Here is a 24,926-nt window from a genome sequence, read left to right on the forward strand (position 1 = left end):
TGGATCAACTGTACAGAGGTCTTCACAGTGGGACTCAAGCAGCTCTTCAGCATCCTCACCTCTCCACTTCTTCAAATCCAACTTACCCTGCAAGATCAACGCAATTTTCTTTGATTCTTGGAAGCTCCTCCGATGGATCAAGGGTTTTAAAATCTTGAAAAAAATCTGGGAGAAGCTTCCACCAAACCGTGTGCAAGCGGTCCTTACTGACATCTCATCAGGCCTCCATGTCAATTGCATTCTCGATGTTAAAGTTCTTCCAAAATTGAAGGACACTGTCCTTACCCCCTCAGTGGCTGTAATTAGCCTCTTAAATTAGCGCCTTAAATAATAAGCTTGAAAAGCTGCTATTGCACCCTGGTCCATATGTTTGGGGGTAGAAATAGCACTTTGATGTTTTCAGAAAGCTCACCAATGTTGGGAGGATGGCTTGGTGCATTATCCACGATGAGGAGGATCTTGAAGTCCAAAATTTATTTTTCCCACAACACTGTCTAAAAACATCTTTCAAAACATCAACAATAAGCCACCAATGAAATCACAAGAAAGACAACAAAAGTTCATGTTTTAGAAATAGCGTTCTCTTATTCGTCAGTCGTGTTATGGTCGATTTGCATTACCAGAACATGTGTTCTAATAAAGCCTCCCTTAGTATGAAATTGGAAAGCGAGTAGTTGTAATGTTATTCCTTCACACCAGTCACTGCAACCACCATCTACTTTGTATCTTGTCACAGCTTTCTTTGCCCATCCGCCACTCTCACGATTCATAAAACAGAATCACTACAGAAAGAGGTCATTCAGCCCATCGAGTCTGTACCAAAGAGAATCCCACCCAAACCCAACCTTACCTGGGCCTTGTAAACCCACATTTACCATCTTGCTTGCATAATCCTGGACACAATGGGACGATTTAGTACGAGCAATCCACCTAACCTACACATCTTTGGACTGTGGGAGGAAACCACAGCAGCTGATGAAAACCCACACAGTCATGGGGTGAATGTGCAAACTCCACACAGACACAGCCATCCAAAGATGGATTTGAACCTGGGTCCCCAGCACTGTGAGGCAGCAGTGCTAATCACTGAGCCGTTAATAGCACCCCAAGTAAAAGAAGCCATTGAGCCCTTCAAGTTTCCATCAACCCTCAACGCATCCCTGGCCAAATCTGCAGGATTTGACCACAGTATTGAACTAGCTAATCCTGTTCAGTTTCTGGTGAACTCTAGCCCCTGGGATCTTGTTAGTGCAGACTCTTTACATCATGAGACAGAGGACCAAAATTAGGACATTCTATCTATCAAGTCTACTCCACCATTCAATCATGGCTGATAGGTATCTCAACACTATTTTCCTGGCTTCTCCCCATACTCTTTGATCCCCTATCCAACCAAGAACATACCCATCTCTGTTTTAAGGGTATTCAATTACTTAGCCGCCACAGCCCTCTGCAGCAATGAGTTCCACAGAGTCACTACCCTCTGGTTAAAGGAATTCCTCCTCATCTCAGTTCTAAAGAGTCATTGTTTCATTTTGAGGCTGTGCTCTCCGGTCTTAGTCTCTCCTACAAGTGGAAACAAGTACTCCATGTCCACTCTATCCGAGCCTTTCAGTACTCTGAGTCTCAATCAAATTCCCACCTTATCTTATAAACTCCATTGAGTCCAGAGACTCAGAGATGGTAATGTCATTCAATGTCATGAAGTCGAAGTTAGATTCTTTCTTGTTGAAGATGGTCATTGCCTGGCACTTGTGCGGCACAAAGGCTACTTGCCACTTGTAAATCCAAGCCTGGATAGTACCCAGGTCTCACTGTGTTTGCACATGAACTGCCATATTTTGGCACATACCACGAGGAAGCTGATTGCAAGGGTCCTGCTCCATCACTTTTACCCAATGACTTAAAAATTGTAATACAGATTTAGTAGACTGTGGAACACTTTAAATGATTTTCAGTTCCTACCAATTCCAGGGAAATGCTGGGTGCAGCACCATCCTCTCTCTATCGCCCGTTTCAAAATCATAAAGCCTTTCTCACTCCATCAATTGCTGAAGCTTATATAGTGCACTCCTCAAAATTGGCTGTAGTCAGAAATTTTTCACCATCCTTTGTAGACAATGTAATGATGTACAAGCCATTGTCCATACTAACAGCGTGATCAGCAGAGCCTTCAAGGTGAAGATAAGCTTCATCGCATCAAACCACTCATACAGAATTTCAGGAAGAAAGATGTCCTTCGGGTAAACCATACAAGGAAAGGAAAGACAAGGTTAAGGAAATATCTCTTCGGACTTACATACTTGCTAATAGCATAGTTTCAGGTTTCCTGCTAGCTGTCTCAACTACAGAATTGCTCAGAAACAGAATCCTACATTTACTGCTTTCAAAATGGTACCTTTTCTTTAGAATGTGGTGGAAAAGCTGAGAAATTAATGATATAATGTTCTGTTCTTAACCCAGAAAGCAATGCATTGGTAAGTCAGAGTTTCCACTTGCTCTTAGGTTAAATTTCACTGCAAGCAATTTTTAAAAAAATATTTTACTGTTACAATACTTTTGCACAAATGTGTTTGACAAAGTAATCAAAGTAAAATACTGCAGATGCTGGAAATATTAAACAAACTCAGGTCTGGCAGCATCTGCAGAGAGGCAAGCAGAGTTAATAATGCAAGTAGTGGACAACTGTTCTTCAAAGCTGAAAGGTAATGGAAAATGTTAGTTTTTTCCTCAATATTTTTGACAGGCAGAGGAGCAAGAGATGGTGTAGAGGTCCAGCACAAAAGACAAAGGGACTGTTAATGGTGGTGAAGAGAAAATGAGAATGTTCGTGCACGCACACATCTCTGTATGCATCCATTTGGAGTGGGTTGGTGTGGGGGGAGAAGGAAGAGGAACAAATGCAAATGCAACAAAATGGAGAACAAACATAATGCAGTCAGTTTCTGAAGTTATTGAATTCAAATCTTGACACCAAGGATGTGAAGTGCCTAAGCAGAACATATTGCTCCTCGAGCTGATGTTTTGCTTCACTGGAACACTGCAACAGTAGACTAGGTTGAATGAAGTTCAAGTAAATGTTGCTTCACCTGGAAACTGCATCTGGGGCCTTAGACAATGAGGAGGAAGGAGCTGAATGGGCTGATGTTACACCTTCTGCTATTATATTGGAAGGTGCCATGGTGGAGTGAAGAAGTACTTGCAGTGATGTATGAGTGGACCAGGATGACACAGAGCAAACAGCCCCACTGGAATGCTGACAGTGAAGGGGAGGTGAAGATGTATTCAACAGTGGCAACCTGCTGACAGTGGTGGAAATGGTATAAGATGATCTTGGAAATGTGGCAACTAGAAGGATGAAAACTAAGTTGGGGGGGGGGGGGCGGTGAGGGCAGAGCACGGGAGATGGGTCAGCCATGGCTGAAGACTCTGCTATGTGCATTGTGCAATGGGAGGGGAAACCTTGGTGAAGGAAAGGGAAGTCATGGGAGAATGGAATCATCGAAGGAAGCAGTGTGAGGTGTGTAGTCAAGGTAACTGAGCGAGTCGATGAGCTTGTAATGAACATTGGTGTACCTATCAGCAGAAACGGAAACAGTGAAATCAAGGAAGGGAGGTGAAGAGTCAGAGAGAGATGGACCAGAGGAAAAGGTAGAGAAGTAATTAAAGTGTATACCGGCATAGAATTGCTAAATGGTTGAAAAAATCCTTTAACCATCCTGACAACTCCACCAAGATTGTACTATTCAATAAAATACTAAGAATCTAACCAATCATAGTCAATTATTCTACTATAGAGAGACAACAGGTGATGAAACACCAACCTGATAGAATGCTTTAGGATAAAAATTCCAAAGACTCCTGAACCTCATAAACATGCTACACTTAGCACTTAAACAATTATACCTCAAATTGTTTGTGGTTTCTCTTCCACAATATTATTTTCTGGAAAAAAAAACTACTTTAAAATCAAACTATACTCAATCTTTTCAAGCTATTTAATCAGCTTCTTTTGTAATCACAACTGTACAACATTTCTCAGATAAAGTTATTCTTTAACACTTCATAATAATGTTAAATAATAGTCACAATATTCCACTTAAAATAACAAAATTACATATCTCAGATAACATGTACCTTAAAGTTGGTATGCTTGTAACACTTTAAGAGATTGTTAAATTTTAAACTGTCTGAGTTAATTACAGATGAAGCAGGACTGAGGCACAGATGAAAACCTGCCTACAAACAGCCCACATGTTTTCCTTGGCTTGGAGTCATGGAGGCCCAGTCATAGAAAAGGGTCCTTCAGTCCATCGCAACCACACAGGTCAAAAACATCCGCCCAAGTATTCCAATCCCATTTTCCAGCTCTTGGCCCATACCCTTATATGGTCTGCCATCGCAACTGTCCATCTACATATTTCTTAAATGTTATGAGGGTTTCTGCCTCTACTGTCCTTACAAACACTCAGTTCAAGATTTACATCTTCTCCAAGTCAAGAAGTTTTTTCTCACATCTCCTCTAAACCTCCTGCCCTGACCTTAAATCTATGCCCCTAGTCATTGATCCTTCCACCAAAAAGAGGAAAAAAGTTTCTTCCTGTCTACCTTATCTATGTCCTTGAATTTTATACATTTCAATCATGTCCCCTCTCAAATCTCCTCCACTTGAAGGAAACCAACCCCAGTCTGTCCAATCTCTCTTTATAACAAACCCTCCAGTCCAGGCATCAGCCTGGTAAGTTGCCTCTGCACCCCGTCCAGTGCTATCACATCCCTCCTCTCATGTGGATCCCAGAATTGAACTCAATACTCTAAGCTGTGGCCTAACCAACATTTTATACAACTCCAGCATAACTCCCCTGCTCTCAAAATCTATGCCAACCTACTGGCTAATAAAAAGGCAACTATCCTACATGCCTCTTTATTCACTTTATCTACCTGTCCTGATACCTTTAGGGACTGGTATACATGCATGCCTAGTTTGCTCTGATTCTCAGTGCTTCCCACACTTCTACTGTACGCATAATGCCCTTGCCCCGTTGTTTGTCTTGCCCAAATAAATCACCTCTCATTTATCTGGATTGAAATTCCACAGGCAGATACCTCAGCTGAAACTCAAACGCTAATTTTCACATCTTTATACAAATATTTTTTAAAAAGTAGCTCGTCTTCTTGAACAGAGACTCAGTCTCACATTCAGACACAGATACCTGAAAGGGAAAACACTTGTCTTCTGTGTCATCCAGAACCGAACGGAGGTGCTCTGCAAAGCGGTCCCCAAGCCTTCCATATTAAGCAGATGTTCACCTGCACATCTGCCAATGTGGTATATTGTATCCACTGCACCCGGTGTGGCTTCCTCTACATTGGGGAAACCAAACGGAGGCTTCGGGACCGCTTTGCAGAACACCTCTGCTCGGCTCGCAACAAACAACCGCACCTCCCAGTCGCGAACCATTTCAACTCCCCCTCCCATTCCTCAGACGACATGTCCATCATGGGCCTCCTGCAGTGCCACAATGATGCCACCCGAAGGTTGCAAGAACAGCAACTCACATTCCGCTTGGGAACCCTGCAGCCCAATGGTATCAATGTGGACTTCACAAGCTTCAAAATCTCCCCTTCCCCCACCGCATCCAAAACCAGCCCAGTTCATCCCCTCCCCCCACTGCATCACACAACCAGCCCAGTTCGTCCCCTCCCCCCACTGCATCCCAAAACCAGCCCAGCCTGTCTCCGCTTCCCTAACCTGTTCTTCCTCTCGCTCATCCATTCCTCCCACCTCTAGCCACACCTCCATTTCCTACCTACTAACCTCATCCCACCTCCTTGACCTGTCCGTCTTCCCTGGACTGACCTATCCCCTCCCTACCTCCTCACCTATATTCTCCTCTCCACCTTCGGTTCACCTTCCCCTCTCTCCCTATTTATTCCAGTTCCCTCTCCCCATCCCCCTCTCTGATGAAGGGTCTAGGCCCGAAACCTCAGTTTTTGTTGTCCTGAGATGCTGCTTGACCTGCTGTGTTCATCCAGTTCCACATTTTGTAAGCAAGAACCAGTTATGCTTCAAAAGACTGAACTTAGTGAGATTTAAAAGGCAGCAAAGTTGCCAGAGGATGCCTTACTACTGGAAGTAAAGACATAATCAGAAGGGTGTGAAGAAACACTAGATTGGTTGCAACTATATTCACAGGAGTTTAGCAGAATGAGAGGGGCGATCTCGTTAGAATTTGAAAGCTTTCAACAGGGTTAGACAAGGTAAATATAAGATGCTCCCAATGACCAGAGAGACCAGAACAAGGGGTCACAAGATACAGTGTAGGCCATTTAGGACTGATATGAGCTGGAATTTCTTCATGCAGAAAGTGATAGAACTCTACAGGCCCATCAGAGAACACAACTGAGGCTAAAACACCCAATGTTTTCAAGAAGGAGCTCAATATAATTCTGAGGGCTAAAGCGATTCAAGGGTATGGGGAGAAAGCCGGAACAGTATACTCAGTTGGATGATCAGTTATGATCACATTGAATGGCTGAGCAGGCTTCAATGGCTGAATGACTTACTTCTGTTACAATTTTCTATGTTTCTATGGCAGAGAAAAGGGACTTGCAATATGTCAGTGGAAAACTCTTCCTGACAAGTAGGACTAACAGAGCCTTTGAAATGGTGGGAAGCTTAGTTTGAGACTTTGGGACTTCACCAGCAGATGATATGTATGCTCTTCGCATACATAGTATGAAATGTGGTGTAGAATTTGCAGGTACTAATATACTGGGGAAAACATCCCTATTTTGGAGTTTGTTGCCCAAGTAATGTTTCAAATGTTGATTTGACGGTCAATAAAAAATCTGGTAATCAAAGAATAATGATGACTATGATATTACTGTCAATTGTCATAAAATCCCACATGGTTTATGAATGCACCTCAAGCGAGGAAAACTGCTATCTTCACCTACATGAATGTGGTTAGCTCTTAAATGCCCTTGCAAGCCTTTGTTTTATCAACATCTAAAAATTCCCGAAAAAAAAAGCAACGAAACTGGGCGGACCATCCAGCATTCCAAGGCACCAGGAACAAAAAGCACAGTCAAACCTGCCAAGTCCTATTTACCAACATTGTGTATTAATGCCAAAATTGGGAGAGGAGTCTCACAGAAACAACACGCTGACATAACATACTTGTGAAATCACACCTTGCAGACAATGCCCCAAACAATACCATCACAATCCTTAGTTATACCCTATCCTACAGGCAGGACAGACACATCACCAGTGGCATACAAATCAGAATAAAGCTACCATGCTCAAACATACACAAGGAAACTTCTTGCTCACTTTTACAAACTGTACCCCCTCAGCTGATGAGCCAGAACTCAATGCTGAACGCCACTTGGAGGAATCACTGAAGGTCACAAGGCTGCAGAATGGATTGTGTGAGGGATTTCAATTTCTACCACCAATCAAGCTGGTCAAGTCCTAAAAGGACTTGGCTGCTAGACTGACTGTGCAGTAATTGGTGACGGAACCAATAAGTGAGAAAAATTTCTTGACTCCACCCTCAGCAATCTGCCCGCTGCAGATGCATCTATCTCTGATGGTACCAGTAAGAGTGGCCATTGCATCACAGTCCTTGTGAAAATGAAGTTCCATCTTCAGACATCTCCCATCACTTTGCATCACATTGTCATGCTAAATGAGAGAGAGACTTCTAACAGATCTAGCAATTCTAGCCAGACTGCACTTGGAGCCATCAGCAAATTTGTACTACACAATCTACAAACTCATAACTTGGCTATCATTACAATGAAGCAAGGGAATTAAACACAGGTTGAAGAGAGAATGCCAGGGGGCATGCCAGGAATAGCAACAGGCATTTTTAAAAGGGGTGTGAACCTGTGAAGCTACAAGACAGGACCACTTGCTGAAGGGTCTAGGCCCGAAACGTCAGCTTTTGTGCTCCTGAGATGTTGCTGGGCCTGCTGTGTTCATCCAGCCTCACATTTCGTTATCTTGGATTCTCCAGCATCTGCAGTTCCCATTATCACTTACTGCTTGTGCTGTTTTCACACACAAATGGTAGCCAGAGCTAAGCAGTTTCACAACAAAAGGGTGAGACCCAAGATCTGGAGTCGTGAATAGTGGTGGAGAACATAAGAACTCATTGGAAGAAGTGGTTCCACAGATATCTCTATCATAAAATGACAAGGGAGCCCAGAACATTCGTGCAAAATAAAAGGCTTGCAGCATTTTCAACAAGTGCCAATTTGATGCTCCATCTTGTCTGCTTCCCAGCAGAGATGCCTGTCTTCCAATTCAATTCAGTTCACTGATTCAAAAATGACTGGAGGTACTGAATACTAAAAAGGCTAAGGGTCCTGACAACATTCCAGCAATACTAATGAAGATTTGTGCTCCAAAACTTGCCGCAAATCTAACCAAGCTGTTCCAGCACAATTACAACACTGAACAGTAGCATCTACCTACCAATGTGAAAAATTGCTCAAACATCCCCTACAAAAAAGACAGGATAAACCCAATCCAGCTAGTTATCACCTTATCAGTCTACTCTCGATTAATCAGTAAAGTGATGGAAAGGGTTAACTACATGTGCTTCGCTATAACCTACTCACTTGTCCTCAATTGGGGTTCCATCAGGACCATTCAACTCCTGAATTTCTTATAGCCTTAGTTCAAATATGGAAAAAGGGGCTGAATTCCAGATTTGAGTAAGAGCGACCGTCTTTTGTCGTCACAGCATTTATTTACCAGAGCACGTCAGAGTCAAGGAATCATGAGAACATAGAACAGTACAGGTCCTTCGGCCCACGATGTTGTGCCAATCTGTGATCCTATCAAGATCAATCTACCTTGCATACCCTACATTTTACTATCCCCCACATGCCTATCCAAGAGTCAATTAAAAGTCTCTAAAGTATCTGACTCCACTACTGCTGCTGGCAGTGCATTCCACATGCCCACTACTCTCTGTGTGAGTAACCAACCTCTGATATCTCCCCTGCACCTTCACCCAATCACCTTAAAAATTATGTTCCCTCATAATTGTCGTTTCCACTCTGGGAAAAGTCTCTGGCTATCCACTCTGTCTATGCCTCTTGTCAACGTGTATACCTCTATCAAGTCACCTCACATCCTTCTTCTCTCCAATGAAAAAAGCCCTGGCTCCCTCAATCTTTCCTCATAAGACCTGCCCTCCGGTCCAGGCAGCATCCTGGTAAATCTCCTCTGCACCTTCTCTAAAGCTTCCACATCTTTCCCATAATGAGGTGACCAGAACTGAACACAATATTCCAAGTGTGGTCTAACCAGGGTTTTATAGAGTTGCAGCCAGCCTCATGGTCCTTCAACCCAATTCCCCTGCCAATGAAAATCAACACACCATACGCCTTCTTTACAACCCTATCAACTTGAGTGGCAACTTTGAGGGATCTATGCAAATGTAACCTGCAGCTAATAACTCACTTCCTGACTTAGGTTCCTTGTAAAATTTGACTTTGCTCCGCATACACCTCCAAAAGATTTATGAGCAGCAACAACTTCTGAAAACAGAATTCAATGCTAGGAATGGCACAGCATGACAGTGCGTACAAACTCTCAAGAGATGATTGCTCCAGATTCACCCTAGGCTGTCCATGATCTACAAGGCGCAAGTCAAGAATTTGACTGAATATGTCCCCAGCCCGCCCTGATGAGTGCAACTCCACCGACACTCAAGCAGCTTAACACCATTCAGAATAAAGCAGCCTGCTTGATTGGCATCATACCCACAAACATTCACTCCTGTCATAGACTTAGAAAGCATTTTCCAAACCCACAATCACTACTGTCTAAAAGGACAAAAGCAGTAGATACAAGGGAACACTCAACCCTGACTTGGAAATATATCACCATTCATCAAGTAATACTGGATCAAAATCCTGTAACTCCCACAGACTGCTGTGGTTCAAGAAAGCAACACACCACCACCATCTCAAGGGTCACTAGGGAAAGGCAATAAACACTGGCCCAAAGAGCAACACCCACAACTTCTGAATGACATTATTAAAACCTCCAGTTTGTCCATTTTATAACAGTCTTAAAATATAATATCGTGTACAATACATTGCAGACATAAGAAATTCTCATTTTTAAGTTACTGTGGTTACAGTTGCATTATAAAATCAGCAAAGTCAAATGAAATTTAAAAATTGAACTTAATGAGGAACATTATTTCTTACAAATATTTCTGTTACTTTGCTCTTAAAATGAGAAAAATGCTTGCAAAAATAAAGAAGCCACATAAAATACTAAGCTGTAGGTTATTCAACACAGTCGCCCTGCTGCTTTTCAATTCAGGTAAATTTCTGCATTATCCATTCACATTCCAATTACTGGTTCCTATAAAAACAGCTTTTCAATAGCATGCCTGAAACCTGCAACCGTGTACCAACACGTACTTGTGAGCCACATCATGCTTAGATGGTCATGCCCCACCAGGATGCATCAATATTTCAATTCTCGCTTATAACTTCAATCCTTGCACATGAAGGCTGCATGATCCAATTTAGTACACTGAATGCCTCATCCTACTGAAAAATTGAGCATTCTGATTTATTTCAAGACTATCAAATAGTATTAGTTGCATTGGTTCCCATTTATTAAAATGTTTAACCCAATTTTTATCCATTCTTGTCTAGTTAGCAGTGACAGGAGCCACACTCCTGCCCTATTTGAAATTCAAGAGAAACAAGCTTTGCATCAGGTGTTTTTGGAGTCTTATTATTCAGGATTCCAGGTGTATTCATTTCCTGGGTCAGACAAGAAGACTAGGTTGAATACATCTGCTTAGTCCTTGTTTTGATCAGACTAACTTTTTAAATTATGTGTCAGTATAAATTTCATCTAAAACCACGAAGCTGGAGGACAATGGGGGTGAAGTTTTAAGAAGGCAAATTTAGACAACAAAACAGCAGTTTAAAGGATTGTATCAGTGATAATGGGAACTGCAGATGCTGGAGAATCCAAAGTGTGGAGTTGGATGAACACAGCAGGCCAAGCAGCATCTCAGATGTTCACCTGCACATCTGCCAATGTGGTATATTGCATCCACTGTACCCGGTGTGGCTTCCTCTACATTTGGGAAACCAAGCGGAGGCTTGGGGACCGCTTTGCAGAACACCTCCGCTCGGTTCGCAATAAACAACTGCACCTCCCAGTCACGAACCACTTTAAATCCCCCTCCCATTCCTCAGACAACATGTCCATCATGGGCCTCCTGCAGTGCCACAATGATGCCACTCGAAGGTTGCAAGAACAGCAACTCATATCCCGCTTGGGAACCCTGCAGCCCAATGGTATCAATGTGGACTTCACAAGCTTCAGAATCTCCCCTTCCACCACTGCATCCCAAAACCAGCCCAGCCTGTCTCCGCTTCCCTAACCTGTTCTTCCTCTCACCCATCCCTTCCTCCCACCTCAAGCCACACCTCCATTTCTTACCTACCACCTCATCCCACCTCCTTGACCTGTTTGTCTTCCCTGGACTGACCTATCCCCTCCCTACCTCCCCACCTGTACTGTCCTCTCTACCTATCTTCTTTTCTCTCCATCTTCGGTCCGCTTCCCCCTCTCTCCCTATTTATTCCAGTGCCCTCTCCCCATCCCCCTCTCTGATGAAGGGTCTAGGCCCGAAACGTCACCTTTTGTGCTCCTGAGATGCTGTTTGGCCTGCTGTGTTCATCCAGCTCCACATTTTGTTATCAGCAGTTTAAGGATTTAATTGTTTTTGGTGCAGAGATGACAAATCCAGTAAGATGAACAAGTCAAGACAAACATCATCATAATCCTCAATGGGTTACTCTGAGATCAGCTGGTCTTAAGGCTAATGAATCACAACCCTGAAGTATGCAGAGATGCAGCCTGTCACTTTTTTGTCTCTTCCAACAGCTAAGCACTCCAACAGCCACCTGGGGCAGCATCTGACAGCCTGGACAAGTTTGAAAAACTTGCAACTAAAAAGAAACCCAACTGTGATTATCAACCACAGCTGTGATTCCAATCTGGTGTATCCTGAATTATACAGTGTTAAAAGGAAGAACCGATTGCTAAGTTTCCATATTCACAAGTATTGGAAGCTAGAATCTTTTATGTGAACTTTCTCGAACAGACTTTAATATCAGTTTGAAAGTGCATATATGAATGCCTTCCTGAAACAACTGTAAAACATAGTTTTGCTCTGTTCAGTGGAGTCCATCCAGAGACAACATTTAAATTTTTCATTCAAAATGCACAAGGCAAGCTTAAAAACATCACAAAAATAACTACGAGGACAAAATTCTATCAGTAACTCCACTGCTTAGTTTAGCTAAAAATCTATCTAAAAACTACTAGTCTTCAGAGTAAGAAATATTTTTTAAAAGAACATGCTGTTAGGTTGGACACTGTAATTATTTACATTCCTAAATGTAGCCTAACATTAGTGTACCAATAGACATATATTTTAGTGACATCATTACTCAACTACATAATGACACCAGTTCCACCTCCTGAAAGTATATTCCTTGTCATTATGGCAAAAAAAAAATTTGAAGCAGCATCAACACGCTATTGGTATTTTAATTTTGGTGTTACTGAAACCAGTAGATTCGACAAAGATCTCACAATATTACAACATGTAGGCCATTCAGCTCAACCTGCTCTTTCAAATTCAATTCATTTTTTTTTCCATCACCCTATCTCATAATTTGGTGGCAGATGGTCCAACAGCAAGTGTTCTCTCCCAAGACAATGTACCCAGCAGTAAGGCACTAGTCACTCAGATGTATGCCAAGCAGAGCTGGTTGTCATTTGAATGCCTGAACACACAATTCTGCTCAGAATTCTGTGACTAAAGGAGACTCCCCGGTGGTCAGCGAAAACACTTCCGAATGTTCTCAAAAGCAGCCATGGAGGAATCATGCAGCCCTGTCAAGTCCTGGTAGACACTGGTGACCAAAATAGGGTAGCTTTATTCGGGAAGGTGAACTGGAGATGCCAGGGCAGTGCACATAGCTCTAAATAACTCAAATAGCTTTTCAGCCTACAGTTCAAGCACTACCTGCCCAACGTTTTGACAGAGTTTTGTATCACACACTGGGAGTCAAGGATCAATTAGGGCCGCACAGTAGTTCAGTGGTTAGTACTGCTGCCTCACTGCACCAGGACCCGGGTTCAATTCCACTCTCGGGCAACTGTGTGGAATTTGCATGTTCTCTCCATGTCTGCATGGGACTCCTCTGGGTGCTCCGGTTTCCTTCTGCAGTCCAAAGATGTGCAAGATAGGTGGAATGGCCATGCTAAATTACCTATGGCGTTCAGGGATGTGTAGATTGGTTAGGTTATAGAGCGATAGGTCTGGGTGGGATGCTCTGAGGGCTGCTGTGGACTTGCTGGGTCGAAGGGCCTGTTTCCACACTGTAGGGATTCTATGACCTTATGGTGCAGTGGTGGTAAGAGGCATAGGTTCACGTCCCATCTGCTCCAGAAGTATGTAATAACATTACATGATAGATATTTTCCAATCACATGCTGGGAAGGCTCTTGCAGCAAATGGAAATGTCCTTACCTCTAGGCCAGGAGACCTCTGTTCAATTCTCACCTGAGGTGTCTAAACAGAATGATTGACATTTTTAATCACAAAGCTATCTTCAAACCATAGTGGAAAAAAAATCATCTCGGAACTCAACGAACTGCCTAAGAAGGCTTGCTACCAGCATCTTTTATGAAGGAAAGAGTAACTCTGCCGAATTTCATGTTTTATTAATTCTAATGTGTGGATTTGTCTGGGTAGGCTAGTATTTAAAATCGAGCAATTTCCATCAAGATGGCAGTAGTAACAGCTTCCAACATTTTGAACCACTGCAGTCCTTGGAGTAGATTCACCCAGAGTACTGTTAACAAGGGAGCTCCAGGAATTTGACAATGAAGAAACAACAAAGTTTCAAATCAGAATGGAATAGGACTTGGAAGGGAACCTGCAGGATGTCATGTTTCTATGTATCTTATGTCCTTATCTTTCTTGCTGGTAGAAGTCACAGGTTTGGAAGTTGCAGTCCAAGGAGTCTTGACGAGTCTCTACGATGGATACTTTGAATGGTACACAATGCTACCATTGAACATCAGTAATGAAGGGTGTGAATGTTGTTAGTGGTGGGTGGGGATTCAGACAAGACACTATGACACCATATAGTGTCAATCTGAGTGTTGTTGGCGTTGTGTCTATACAAATGGGGACTTTCCATCGTATTCCTGAAATGCCTTGTTCATAGTAAACAGGCACTGAGAACTTGAAGATGAGTTACTTGCAGCAGGATGCTGGGCGTAGCTTACTCTGGTAGCTTCATTATTTATATGGCTAGTTATGAAGACCAATATTTTCAGTTTTTTTGTTATCTCGATTAAACAAAAATGATAAAAGAACTCCTTCTAAAAAGGAGATTACAAGGATTGCTGCACACTTTGAAAGGATGTCTCAATAACTTTCAAACCCATGACCTCTACAACCAAGAAAGTCTAATGCAGAAGATGCATGGGAACACCACAACCTCTTCCAAGTCACATTCCATCCTGATTTTAAAGTTAAAGTTATTTGGTCACTGATTCCGTTGTTTGCTCAGTTGTGGATTGCAACAGTGCTTGTAAACAAACTGGAGCCGAAAAGTTCTGTACAAATGGAGCTTTGGTTGACAAGTAGCTAATTGATTTTCAAATTCTCCAGCGTCTGTAGTTCCTACTATCTCTGAAGCTAATTGATTTGTGGGCTTTTGACCAGTTACCAATGACCAAAGGCAACAATGTGCTTCGGTATGTGAACAAGATACAGGGAAGCCTTCAGACCATCACCTGTCATGAGGTACTTCTTTCTCTGCAGACACTGCCTTTTTAAGCCTGAAGTACAACAGTTTATTCCTCTTTCAGTAGTTGTTGCAAGCTGTGACTTTTAGTCAATAAGTCAGACATCTTTTAGTGAACCAGACAACCTACGCAACTTGCAAAGCATCCAGAAAAAGGCAGACCCAGAAGCAATACTGTGATCTTCACAGGAATTACCTAAGCAACCCTTGCGAATGGGAATCACTGAACTGTTTTCCCAATTTCTTCTTTCTGTCCAATACTTATGTTTGTTTTTCTGTGTGTATATATGGGAGAGGTCATAAAGGGCATTAGTGTGTTTTAATTACTAGACAATTATATGCCCTAATTCATAATCATTTAGCTGTTGCTGGAGACTAGTTACTTGTAGAAATGGTATTTTAGTAAGTGTAGAAACGTGGGCTGTACTTTCTGGGTCTAAACTTCAGTTAATGCAGAAAATTTTTGATTTCAGGTGGCATGATGGCTCAGTGGATAGCACTGCTGCCTCCCAACACCCAGGACCCAGGTGTGATTCCATTTTCAGGTGATCATCTGCATGGGTTTTTGATGGTTTCTGCCCGTTGTCCAAACATGCGCAAGTTAGGTGGATTGGACATACTGAATTGCACTTAGTGTCCAGGGATATGTGGGTTGGTCGTGGGGTCTGGGTGGGATACCTATCCGTGGGTTGGTGCAGACTCGATTGATTGAATGACCTGCTTCCATATTGTAGGGATTCTATGATCTTATTGAAACTTTTTATTTTTGTGAAGACTCCAGAAAGGAGGCTTGATTTCCAGTGTGCTGCCCCAGTCAGGCACAACATAGTCCAGTTCATAGAGTAATGCAGCATGAATTTCTGGTCAATGTCGAAACCCAGGATGTTGATAGCTAGGATTCAGCAATGGTGATACAATTGAAGGTGAAGTGACAATGGTTAGATTCCTTGTTGATGGAGATGGTCATGGTCTGCACTTAGGCGGCACAAATGTTACCTACAACTTGGCAGACCAATCCCAGACCCTGTCCAGTTCTTGCTGCATATGGACACGGTCTGCTTCAAAATCCAAGTCATCATGAATGCTGCTGAACACTCGTGATGCCCTTATGATGAAGGCAAAATTGTTGGTGGAGAGCTGAAGATATTTGGGCTTAGGGCACTACCTCGAGGAACATCTACAGCGTTGTCCTGGAGCTAAGGAGATTGATCTCCAACAAGCTCAATCACCTTCATGATAGAAAGGACTCCAACCAGTAGAGTTTTCCCCCAATTCCTAGAGACTTTTGTTTTGCTACAACTCCTTGATGGAATATTCAGTTAAAATATAGCCCTAATGACAAGGGTAGTCACTCTTACCTCTGGATTTCATCTCTTTTGTTCATATTTGCACTATTGTTATGATGAGTTTAGAAACTGACTGGCCCTTGAAAAATCCAGATTGAATGTCAGTAGGCAGGTAATTCCTTTGCAAGGGTGACTTGACCCTGCTGATGACACCTTCCTTCATTTTACTGCTGAACTTTATGTGGACTGATAAAGCAGTAATTGGCTGAGTTGGATTTTTCCTGCTTTGTGTGTACAGGACACATCTGGGCAATTTACCACATTGTCAGATGTCAGTATTGTAGCAGCAGTAGGACAATTTAGTTTGGGGTGCAGTTAGTTTTGGAACACATTATTCAAAAACAGAAATTGCTGGCAAAACTCAGCAGCTGAAGTGAAGAATCTTTGATTCGGCTTTCTCCCCACCGATGCTGTCAGGCATGCTGAGTTGCCAGCAATTTCTGTTTTCGTTTCAGATGTCCAGCATGCACACAATTCTTTGTTTTATTCATCTCAAATATTATTGCCAGAATGCTGCCAGAATCCACAGCCTTTGCAGTACCCAGTGTATTCATTTATTTCTTAATATCACATGGCATCAGTTGATGACTGGCATCTGTTCTCTGCAGAAAAGCAAAGCACTGGACATGCAGGAAATCTGCAATTAAAGCAAAAATTGCTGGGGAAACTCAGTACATCCAAAGAGTTATTTCAGTACTGTTTCTCTTTCCACTGATGCTGCCAAACTTCCCAAGTTTCTCCAGTACTTTGTATTTCTGTACTCTGCTTTATTAGCCTTTCACTCCAAGAGCCAGACATATCTTTCTTAGACCAGATATATGTTGTTCAGTGATTTAACCACAAGCACAAAGCCTGGGGAATTAAAGAATAAATCATCTAGGTTGCTTTGCATGTGATGAAAAATAACCATCTAATAGCAGTTCAGCTGTAGGTATACTATTCTTTCAGTGTTACTAGTATTGACAAAGGCACAAAATTAGGTATTGTAACTACTTTTTCTAAGGTCAAAGGATAGCTTCTGACAAAACTGAAAAATGCAGTTTTGTAACAATACCGTTGGTCAGCTGAACACTAGAGTAGAAAATCTCTGTAACTCATTCATGGTCACAATGTAAAATTAAAATTAAATTTCTGAGATACGGAATACCTTAGGGCAAAACAATATCTAACAGAAAATTGTGTTCCTTAAAACATAATTTCCACATTCTCTGAACTGCTTAACTACTTCGTCGAAATTAGAAATTATAGTTTCTATTGAACGGCAAATGCCAGACTAATCTGAGATTTGGCAATACGATATTGTCACTGAACAGGTGGAAAGGGAAGCATCATATATTATCCAAGATGAAAATTGGCTGACTTATTTTCCATTCCATGCCTTTTCGGGTACCTAATGTTTCCCGCGATACTGAAGGGTACAGATATGCAAAGACTTTATGATTTTGAATTGCTGCAAAATCCGATTAAAGAGGGATAATACTGAAATCTTTGCGGATTGCAACAAATGGAATGGTATTTAAATTGAATGAACTAAGATCTGCAGAAAATGTAACATTTAATAGGTTAGAGAGCCTTGGGCGCATCGGGTTCCACATTTATCTTTACTCTCTCAACAGATCAGTATTAGCCATACTAAGTCTTGTAAGTGCGGGTAAAATGACAAATAATTACACTTACATCCAATCATTAAAACGATATTGAGTTTCTTCATACGTACAACATTTATTAAACGACCAAAGCAAAGCGAACAAAGCAAACTGAAACCTTTCTGCCCAGCCAAGCTCGGCAGCCAACGATGCGTCCAGTATAACATTTTAGTTACTGTAAAAACAAGTGTTCCGGTAATAGCACAAATCAAAACCCAGAGCGGAAAGTAATTAACTGGTTTAAAATCAGTTCAACCTCTTGCGTTTAAGCGAGGCTTTCCCTCACACAATTCTTCGCTGGGTCTCACTTCATCTAAAAATCCAAACGGACGAAATTTGTGCTGCAAACATTGACAGCTTATCCCATCCGCTTATCTGCTGAAATAACTGCCTTCCAAGAGGAAGCTTTAGATCAATTCCCATAGAAACGGACTTGATCAAAACCCCATCCTGTTTCACAAGAGATAACACTGTAGCGAATACACCCAGATGAGATCTAAAGACGAGTATTTAAATACTGAACTGATTCTTCTCACTCAAAAGATTTCAGATCGGGCAAGCAAACCATACATAGCACATACAATCTGCCAGACTAAAAGTTTTATTCACTATCACCGTTTGGAATATAAACCAGCAGTTTGTCCGAAAAATTCCAAACACGCATATTAACAGTAGAAACGGGGTGGAAGATGAGATTCAGGAAAAGACAGATGCTGTCGCAGAAAAAGCTACTCTTCAGACACACCTGTCAGATCAATCAAATTTACTGTACAAATATAAAATAAAAATAAGTGACGGATGCAACAGCAACAAGTCTACTGACTTGTTCAAGATGAGAGGCGATCGACACTTTTTCAGTCCAACGACTGCTGTGGGATACGTGGAGCAGGCGAGCCGATGTCTGGAAGACATCAGGGTGGGTACCACCTATTTTGTGCCCCAGGCCTCTCCACCCCAACCACCCGCCCCCGAACACACCCCTTAGCAACACTCACCTCTGACACAAAGTAGAGACATAGTGCGACAAAGTCCTCCTCGACGCCTAACACCCAGACTGAAAACAAAACAGGGTTTGCTTTTATTGATGGAGTGGAAGCACTCGCAGTCCGCCCATCATTGCCCGTACCATTTCGAAGTAACTGTGAATTTGTCGGCGCGATGGATGACAGCTCATCGCCATGTTGACGAGCCTCTTGATTCCACAAGCGGAAATAGAGGGGCGGGGAAAGGGACGCCTCAACCTATGGGGTAGCGCCCTGTCCGAGAAGTCAGCCAATGGGAAAGAGATGAGGGCGGTGATTGGGCGGGGCTGCCGCCGCCGGTCGGCGCGTGATGGGCTCTTTGTCAGGTGAGTGACGTCAATTGGAACTCAGCGCCGCTCCTGTGGCCAACGTTTCGTGTTTCAGGTAAATGTTCAGCCCCTTCTTCATTTCCGGACACCATATCCTGCAAAGCTTGGCACTCAATTTCTCAAGCATTTGCAGGAACTAACTAAACTGCACGACAATGCAACTAAACCTGAGTTGGTCTTTTTCTGGCTGGTAGGATCAACAGTACAAGGAGACATCCAGGGTTTTAAAATGTAGACAACTTGTCGCGGTTTACCTTGAATTATGCAATTGGTATTTTTCATTTTTTGAGGGACTGACCGCTTCCAGCTTTCGATAATTTGGCTGGGGTGGAAATCCTCTTTCTGTTCTGCGAAATCAAAATAAATTAATATACATAACTGGATCGTTAGTTATTCGGAGTAGAATAGTCAATCACTGTTACTTACGAAAGGGTATTTTTTGTATTGACCTATAATCAAATGAATCAGAAACGGATTTTTCGCATATTACAAAATTTAATTTAGATAATTGAGTTAGAAATAATCAAAGTAATCAGAGTTACTGATAATAATCTCCTGTAGAAACCCCTCCATCCTCCAGCAAATAAACTCAAGGCTCATCGAGATGTCAAGTGCACATATGGTATTACGAATAAAAACCTGCTGTGACACCAACTTTGTCAGTGGAATATATATTAAAGGTCAGCTTCCCATCCTATTTTCTTTAAAAACACAATGCTTTGAAAACAAGTGTATAAATACTTAAAATTCTCGGACGCTTCTAATAACCATTAATGGATTACAGATTCGTCTTTGGGATTAAACAGAAATTAGCTATAAACACATGGCGATGAAAGGTCAGCGACCTGAATAGATAAATCTGGCAATTTCTTCGCAGATGCTGCCTGATTTTCAGAATATTTTTAACGTTATTTCACATTTCCACCATCCGCAGCACCTTTCTGTTGCTGTAGCCATTAATGTTGCACCACCTCACAAAGCCTTTAAAAAAACAGAAAGCGCAATACTTTTCTATAAACCTATTCATAAAGTAGCCACAAAATTAGTTGGACTACGGTGAAAATATGTGTGGGTAATAAATGCTCTTGCGATCTGCTTTTTAATTCCAATTTTTGACCGAATGTAAGTGATGCTTATAGACAAGGATTTACCAAAAAGTTACATCCGACTGCTGCTTTATTGGTGTGATTGAGGTTTGGCATTTAATGCTTTCGATAGTTCCTAATAGATATTTTTAAGCAACCTGTACAGTCATGTTCATGACACATCTTGGGAACAGGTGTAGGACTTGAATCCAGGACTTCCGGCCCATAAGAAGGGGCACTGCCACTGCACCATAAAGCCTCTGAGTGGTTCATTGTACTTCAGCTGTTTTTATGCATTTCATACTATTGCTGAATGGCTGAGATTATAGGTAAAATGAATAAGGCCTAATTGGCAGGTACTCAGTACAGTATTCGTATTATTCAGTTTATGATCTTTTATTGTTATTATCCACATACATGTTAGTACTTGAAGACGTAGATTTATCGCCCGCTTTACTGTAATTTAGCTGTTCCCGTCGATTGAGGGAGAATGAGCATTTATTAGCATATTTACTCCTTAGTAGATAACGATTATCATTCAAACGAACTATCTTTGGTTAACATGGATTGTAGGTTCGATAATTATACAGTTAAGATAAATAACGTTTTCAATCATTTGCATGCATCTACGTGCGCGTTTTATTACCGATGTTATAGCCTCTGCCTGTCAGAAATGGTGGACGCCATTTGACGAAACATTCTGAAATAAAACTCTGAACGTTAATACGGTGAGTAGCAGTTTTTATCCACAAACACGGTTTAAAAAAGTGGTTTCTCAAAGATCGCCTGATTTCTTTCTCATTATTCTGTATAATTTTAGAATTAATTCCGTGGACCATGTAATCTACGGTCGGTTTCTTGTTATATTTAACAGGTAAAATGGAAACGGTAACATTTCAGTGTGTCTTCAGAAATATGCAGATAATATCTTTTTTTAAAAATCTGAATTGGTTTGAAATTCAGAATGACGTTAATAAGCCTCGTCAATCACATTGTAAGCTTCATGTAGAACCGAGCTGTACAGCGCGACGGTCCTTACATTACGGTGGGAACTCAACTAAGATGCTCATTTTTCCAGACTTGCCTTTCAAAAGGCTGCTCTGTTATTTTCACACAGAAATACTGATTGCAGCAGTACTTATTTATTTGAAACCCACTCATAACAAATTTCAGAGTATTTACACCACACTGAAGTTTGTGTGTACATTAGATGGAATATAGTGCCACCTGCTGCACATAGTAGTTGCGTGTTATTCATCTCAAACATTAAACTTTGTTTTTAAGATGTGATTCCCCGGAACTCCTTCACGACACGTAGGGAAATAATGGGACCTGTTATGCTTTTTGCGACCACCGCCGATATTGCAAAAAACATTGTCATAGTTGTGCTGGAATTGGGCCAGGAATGTTGTTAGGACCCCCAACCTTTGCTGCATGTGTTCATCGTAGTTATTTGTTCCTTAATACTGGGTGTAATGATTTGATTGGACACTTCATCTACATTGCTCGAGACCACGACAGAAAGCACCGTGGTGGAATATGTTTGCATGCACACGGGCTTGCTGCACTCACACCATGGTTGCGGATGATGTTCATAGAGCCTCCTCCTCCTGTTAGCTTTTACTGTTCTTGACTGGATGTAACAGGACAACAAAGTGACTTATTCTGTCGTGAGGAGTAGTGATTTAACTAAATCAGGTTCTACTTGCCCCAAAAAAGAAAATTTGGCCTAAAAGAAGTTAAAGCAATAGAGTAAAAATGGAATAAAGCAATTGCTAAAGGTGTAATAAAATCTCGGGAACCGAAAGAGCTTGGGAAGCTCCTCTGAATGTGCTTCACACAGAAGAAAAAATGCCCAGGCATTTCCACCATTGAGAATACACATGCTGTGGATAACATAGGGCGAGAGTGTCTAATTGGTTTAAGGTTGCAGTGGGATAAGAAGTAGGCCTAATATCTGATTATAGCATCACATACAGAATTGAGACCTACCAACAATACTCAAAATGCTGCAAGTTTGAAAGAAAAACAATAAATGCAGGAAATACGCAGCAGGTCAGACAGCCACTGTGGAGTGAGAAATAAGAACGAATGTTTCAAATCTTTCATCAAACTTGGGAAAAGTTAGCGATGTAATATGATTTGAACAAGACATTGGTAGGCAAGGGAAGGTCTCTTGTTGAGTGGAAGACAGGAGAGGTTGAATAATAAGTGTTGATCTTGCACGTTCAAAGAGAGCAAGACAATAGAGCAGGGAAAGAAACAAAGATATGTCGGTAGCTGACATTCTACTGTCTGAAAGCCAAAATTAGAAAAACATTGAAGTAAACAAAATGATACAACAGAGCTTACCATCTAAAATAATTGAATTCCGACAAAGCCTATAAATTGGTTAATGAAAACTGAAGTGCTGTTTCTCAACCTTGCATGAATCTTCTCTGATCCAGTGCAGTGGAACAATGACACAGATGTCAGTGTAAGAGCAAGGTGCAGAATTGAAATGACAGACCACAGGAGGCTTGAGGACTTGTTCAAGAGGTGTTCCACAAAGTGGTCACCTAATCTGTATTTGGTCACTCCACCATAGAGGAGACTATGTGAGGAACAGACAAGGCATTATGGTAAATTGAAAGAAGGAAACATAAATTCCTGTTTGACCTGAAGGAGTCCTGGGGCAATGGACAGTTAGCAAAGTAAAGGTGAATTGACATGTATTGCATCTCCTGTCTTTACATAAAAATGTGCCCCAGGAAAAGGATGGCTGTGTGACTGAGGAGTAAAACAGAGTGTCATGGAAGGAGCATTCCTTTTGGACTGCTGAAAGGGGAAGGAAGTGAAAGACATTTTTTAGTTGCCTCACATGGTAGGTAGTGGAATTGGTGGAAAATAATTATTTTAATACAGAGGTAGGAATATTTGGAAAATGGATGGAAGGTGAGGAGTCAGGGTTCTGGGAGGGAACAGAAGGATTGAAACCTGAAATAAAAGACCCTGTCAACCAGGCTGAGAGGGATCCTCTGTTGAGACAAAACAAAGACATCTCAGAAATACTAGATTGGAAGACATCATCAGATGTGATGGATACGGAGGAACTGGGAGAATGAAATAGAATCCTGACAGGATCTAGGTACAAAGATGTGTAGTTGAGATGACCATGGAGGTCAGTGGACTTCTAATATATGTTCATTGCCAACATATTACCAGAAATGGAGAAAGAGAAGCTATGGAAAGAGTAAGAGATGAAATTGAAAGAAGGGAGGAAATTCATGAAATTCTGATGATGTCAACAAGTTGAAAGATTAACTAATTTTCTCTGTCCAAAGACACTCTCTGACCTGTTTATTGTCTCCAACATTTTCTGTTTTTTGAACAAGATCATGACAGATCTGGATAAGGTACACAAGGAAAATCTATTCCTTTTTGTTGATGATTGCACAAGGATGAGAAGAAACAGATAAAGGTTTGTGGAAATAGGTGCAGAAATATACAAGCAGCGGTACAGGAGATTATCTTGTAGGAGGATTGATTGGATTGCTCTGCAGATAGCCAGCATAGACTTGATATGCCTTTTGCCTCTTTCTGCAAATTACCCAATGACCATTAAAACCATAAACAGCCTTACACTCCTGCTGATCTTTAGAAAATCTTTAATTCTAACTGGCCAATTACTGACACCTAGATCCTACTTAAATCTCCTACCTCTTCTGAATGCCCCACTTAAATGCACATTTTCCAATTGAAAATCTTTCCAAAAGGAATACAACTCAGCAAAACCCACTGCATCTCTCTCCTGACCTTCTTTGCAAAAGTAAATTCCAGAAGGAGATGTGTCTTCACCAGTGCAGCCTCTTTGAGGGCAGTGTGTGGTAAACAGAGACCAGGATGCATGAAAGAACGGGCATTTCCCTCTCACCACCAGCTAAACTATGCGCTGGTGCTGGTTGGAAAGTTCTGGCGATGAAGCATTCTGCCAAATGACTTTGACTGTCTGCTCAGAGAACCATAGGACAGGATCAACTTTCTCCTGTTCCCACAGGGTCTCAAAGACATTACATGCTGACCACTTCCTGATGGGCCTGTTGTCAAAAGTATTTTTCTTCACAAACTTTTCCACAAAGGACAGGTAATGCAGAACAGTCCTACTACTTGGAGTTCCACAGCATTGAGGCCAGACTCATCCCTCACAATGCTGGAGACAGGTAGACCCTCAGTATGTAATGTTACTCAATGTTTGTGTACCTACGGTCTACGCACAACTTGATGCAGCCACGCACAAAGGATGAAGGTGGCATTGAATATATTTGTCCCCTCTAATCGAGAGCTTTGTACATGGTGTCCCTGAGGACATGACCTATCTTTGACCTCCAGATGAAGTGGAAGATGGCTCAGGTAACTGCAAAGGCACGGGTTCAGGGAATGGGCCGGACCTGTGCCACGTGCAGCAACACCGATAATACCTCGTTCCTGATGATAACAAAGTGTGAGGCTGGATGAACACAGCAGGCCAAGCAGCATCTCAGGAGCACAAAAGCTGACGTTTTGGGCCTGGAGCCTTCATTTCTGATGAAGGATCTGGGCCTGAAACATTAGCTTTTGTGCTGCTAAG

The 24,926-nt window shown here is 41.8% G+C and overlaps 2 protein-coding genes across 14 annotated transcripts in view; one reads left to right on the top strand and one right to left on the bottom strand.

Annotated features, from left to right (window-relative positions):
- The window catches only part of LOC125453124 (protein unc-13 homolog B), a 495,854-nt gene extending 476,775 nt beyond the window's left edge, over positions 1 to 19,079 (bottom strand). For all 13 annotated transcript variants that reach the window (XM_059648673.1, XM_059648694.1, XM_059648669.1 and 10 more), the window contains exon 1: positions 18,880 to 19,079. In XM_059648673.1, coding sequence (XP_059504656.1) covers positions 18,880 to 18,901 — 22 coding nt within the window. In that variant the 5' untranslated portion in view covers positions 18,902 to 19,079. The remainder of the gene's footprint in view (positions 1 to 18,879) is intronic.
- Positions 19,080 to 20,980: 1,901 nt separating this feature from the next.
- Positions 20,981 to 24,926, top strand: part of LOC125458468 (atos homolog protein B) — a 203,212-nt gene continuing 199,266 nt past the window's right edge. Inside the window, exon 1 of the mRNA XM_059648730.1 lies at positions 20,981 to 21,048. The gene's annotated coding sequence lies outside the window, so the exon portion shown is untranslated. The remainder of the gene's footprint in view (positions 21,049 to 24,926) is intronic.

Source organism: Stegostoma tigrinum, chromosome 1 (genome assembly GCF_030684315.1).
Source record: "Stegostoma tigrinum isolate sSteTig4 chromosome 1, sSteTig4.hap1, whole genome shotgun sequence".
In the NCBI taxonomy this organism is placed as follows: domain Eukaryota; kingdom Metazoa; phylum Chordata; class Chondrichthyes; order Orectolobiformes; family Stegostomatidae; genus Stegostoma; species Stegostoma tigrinum.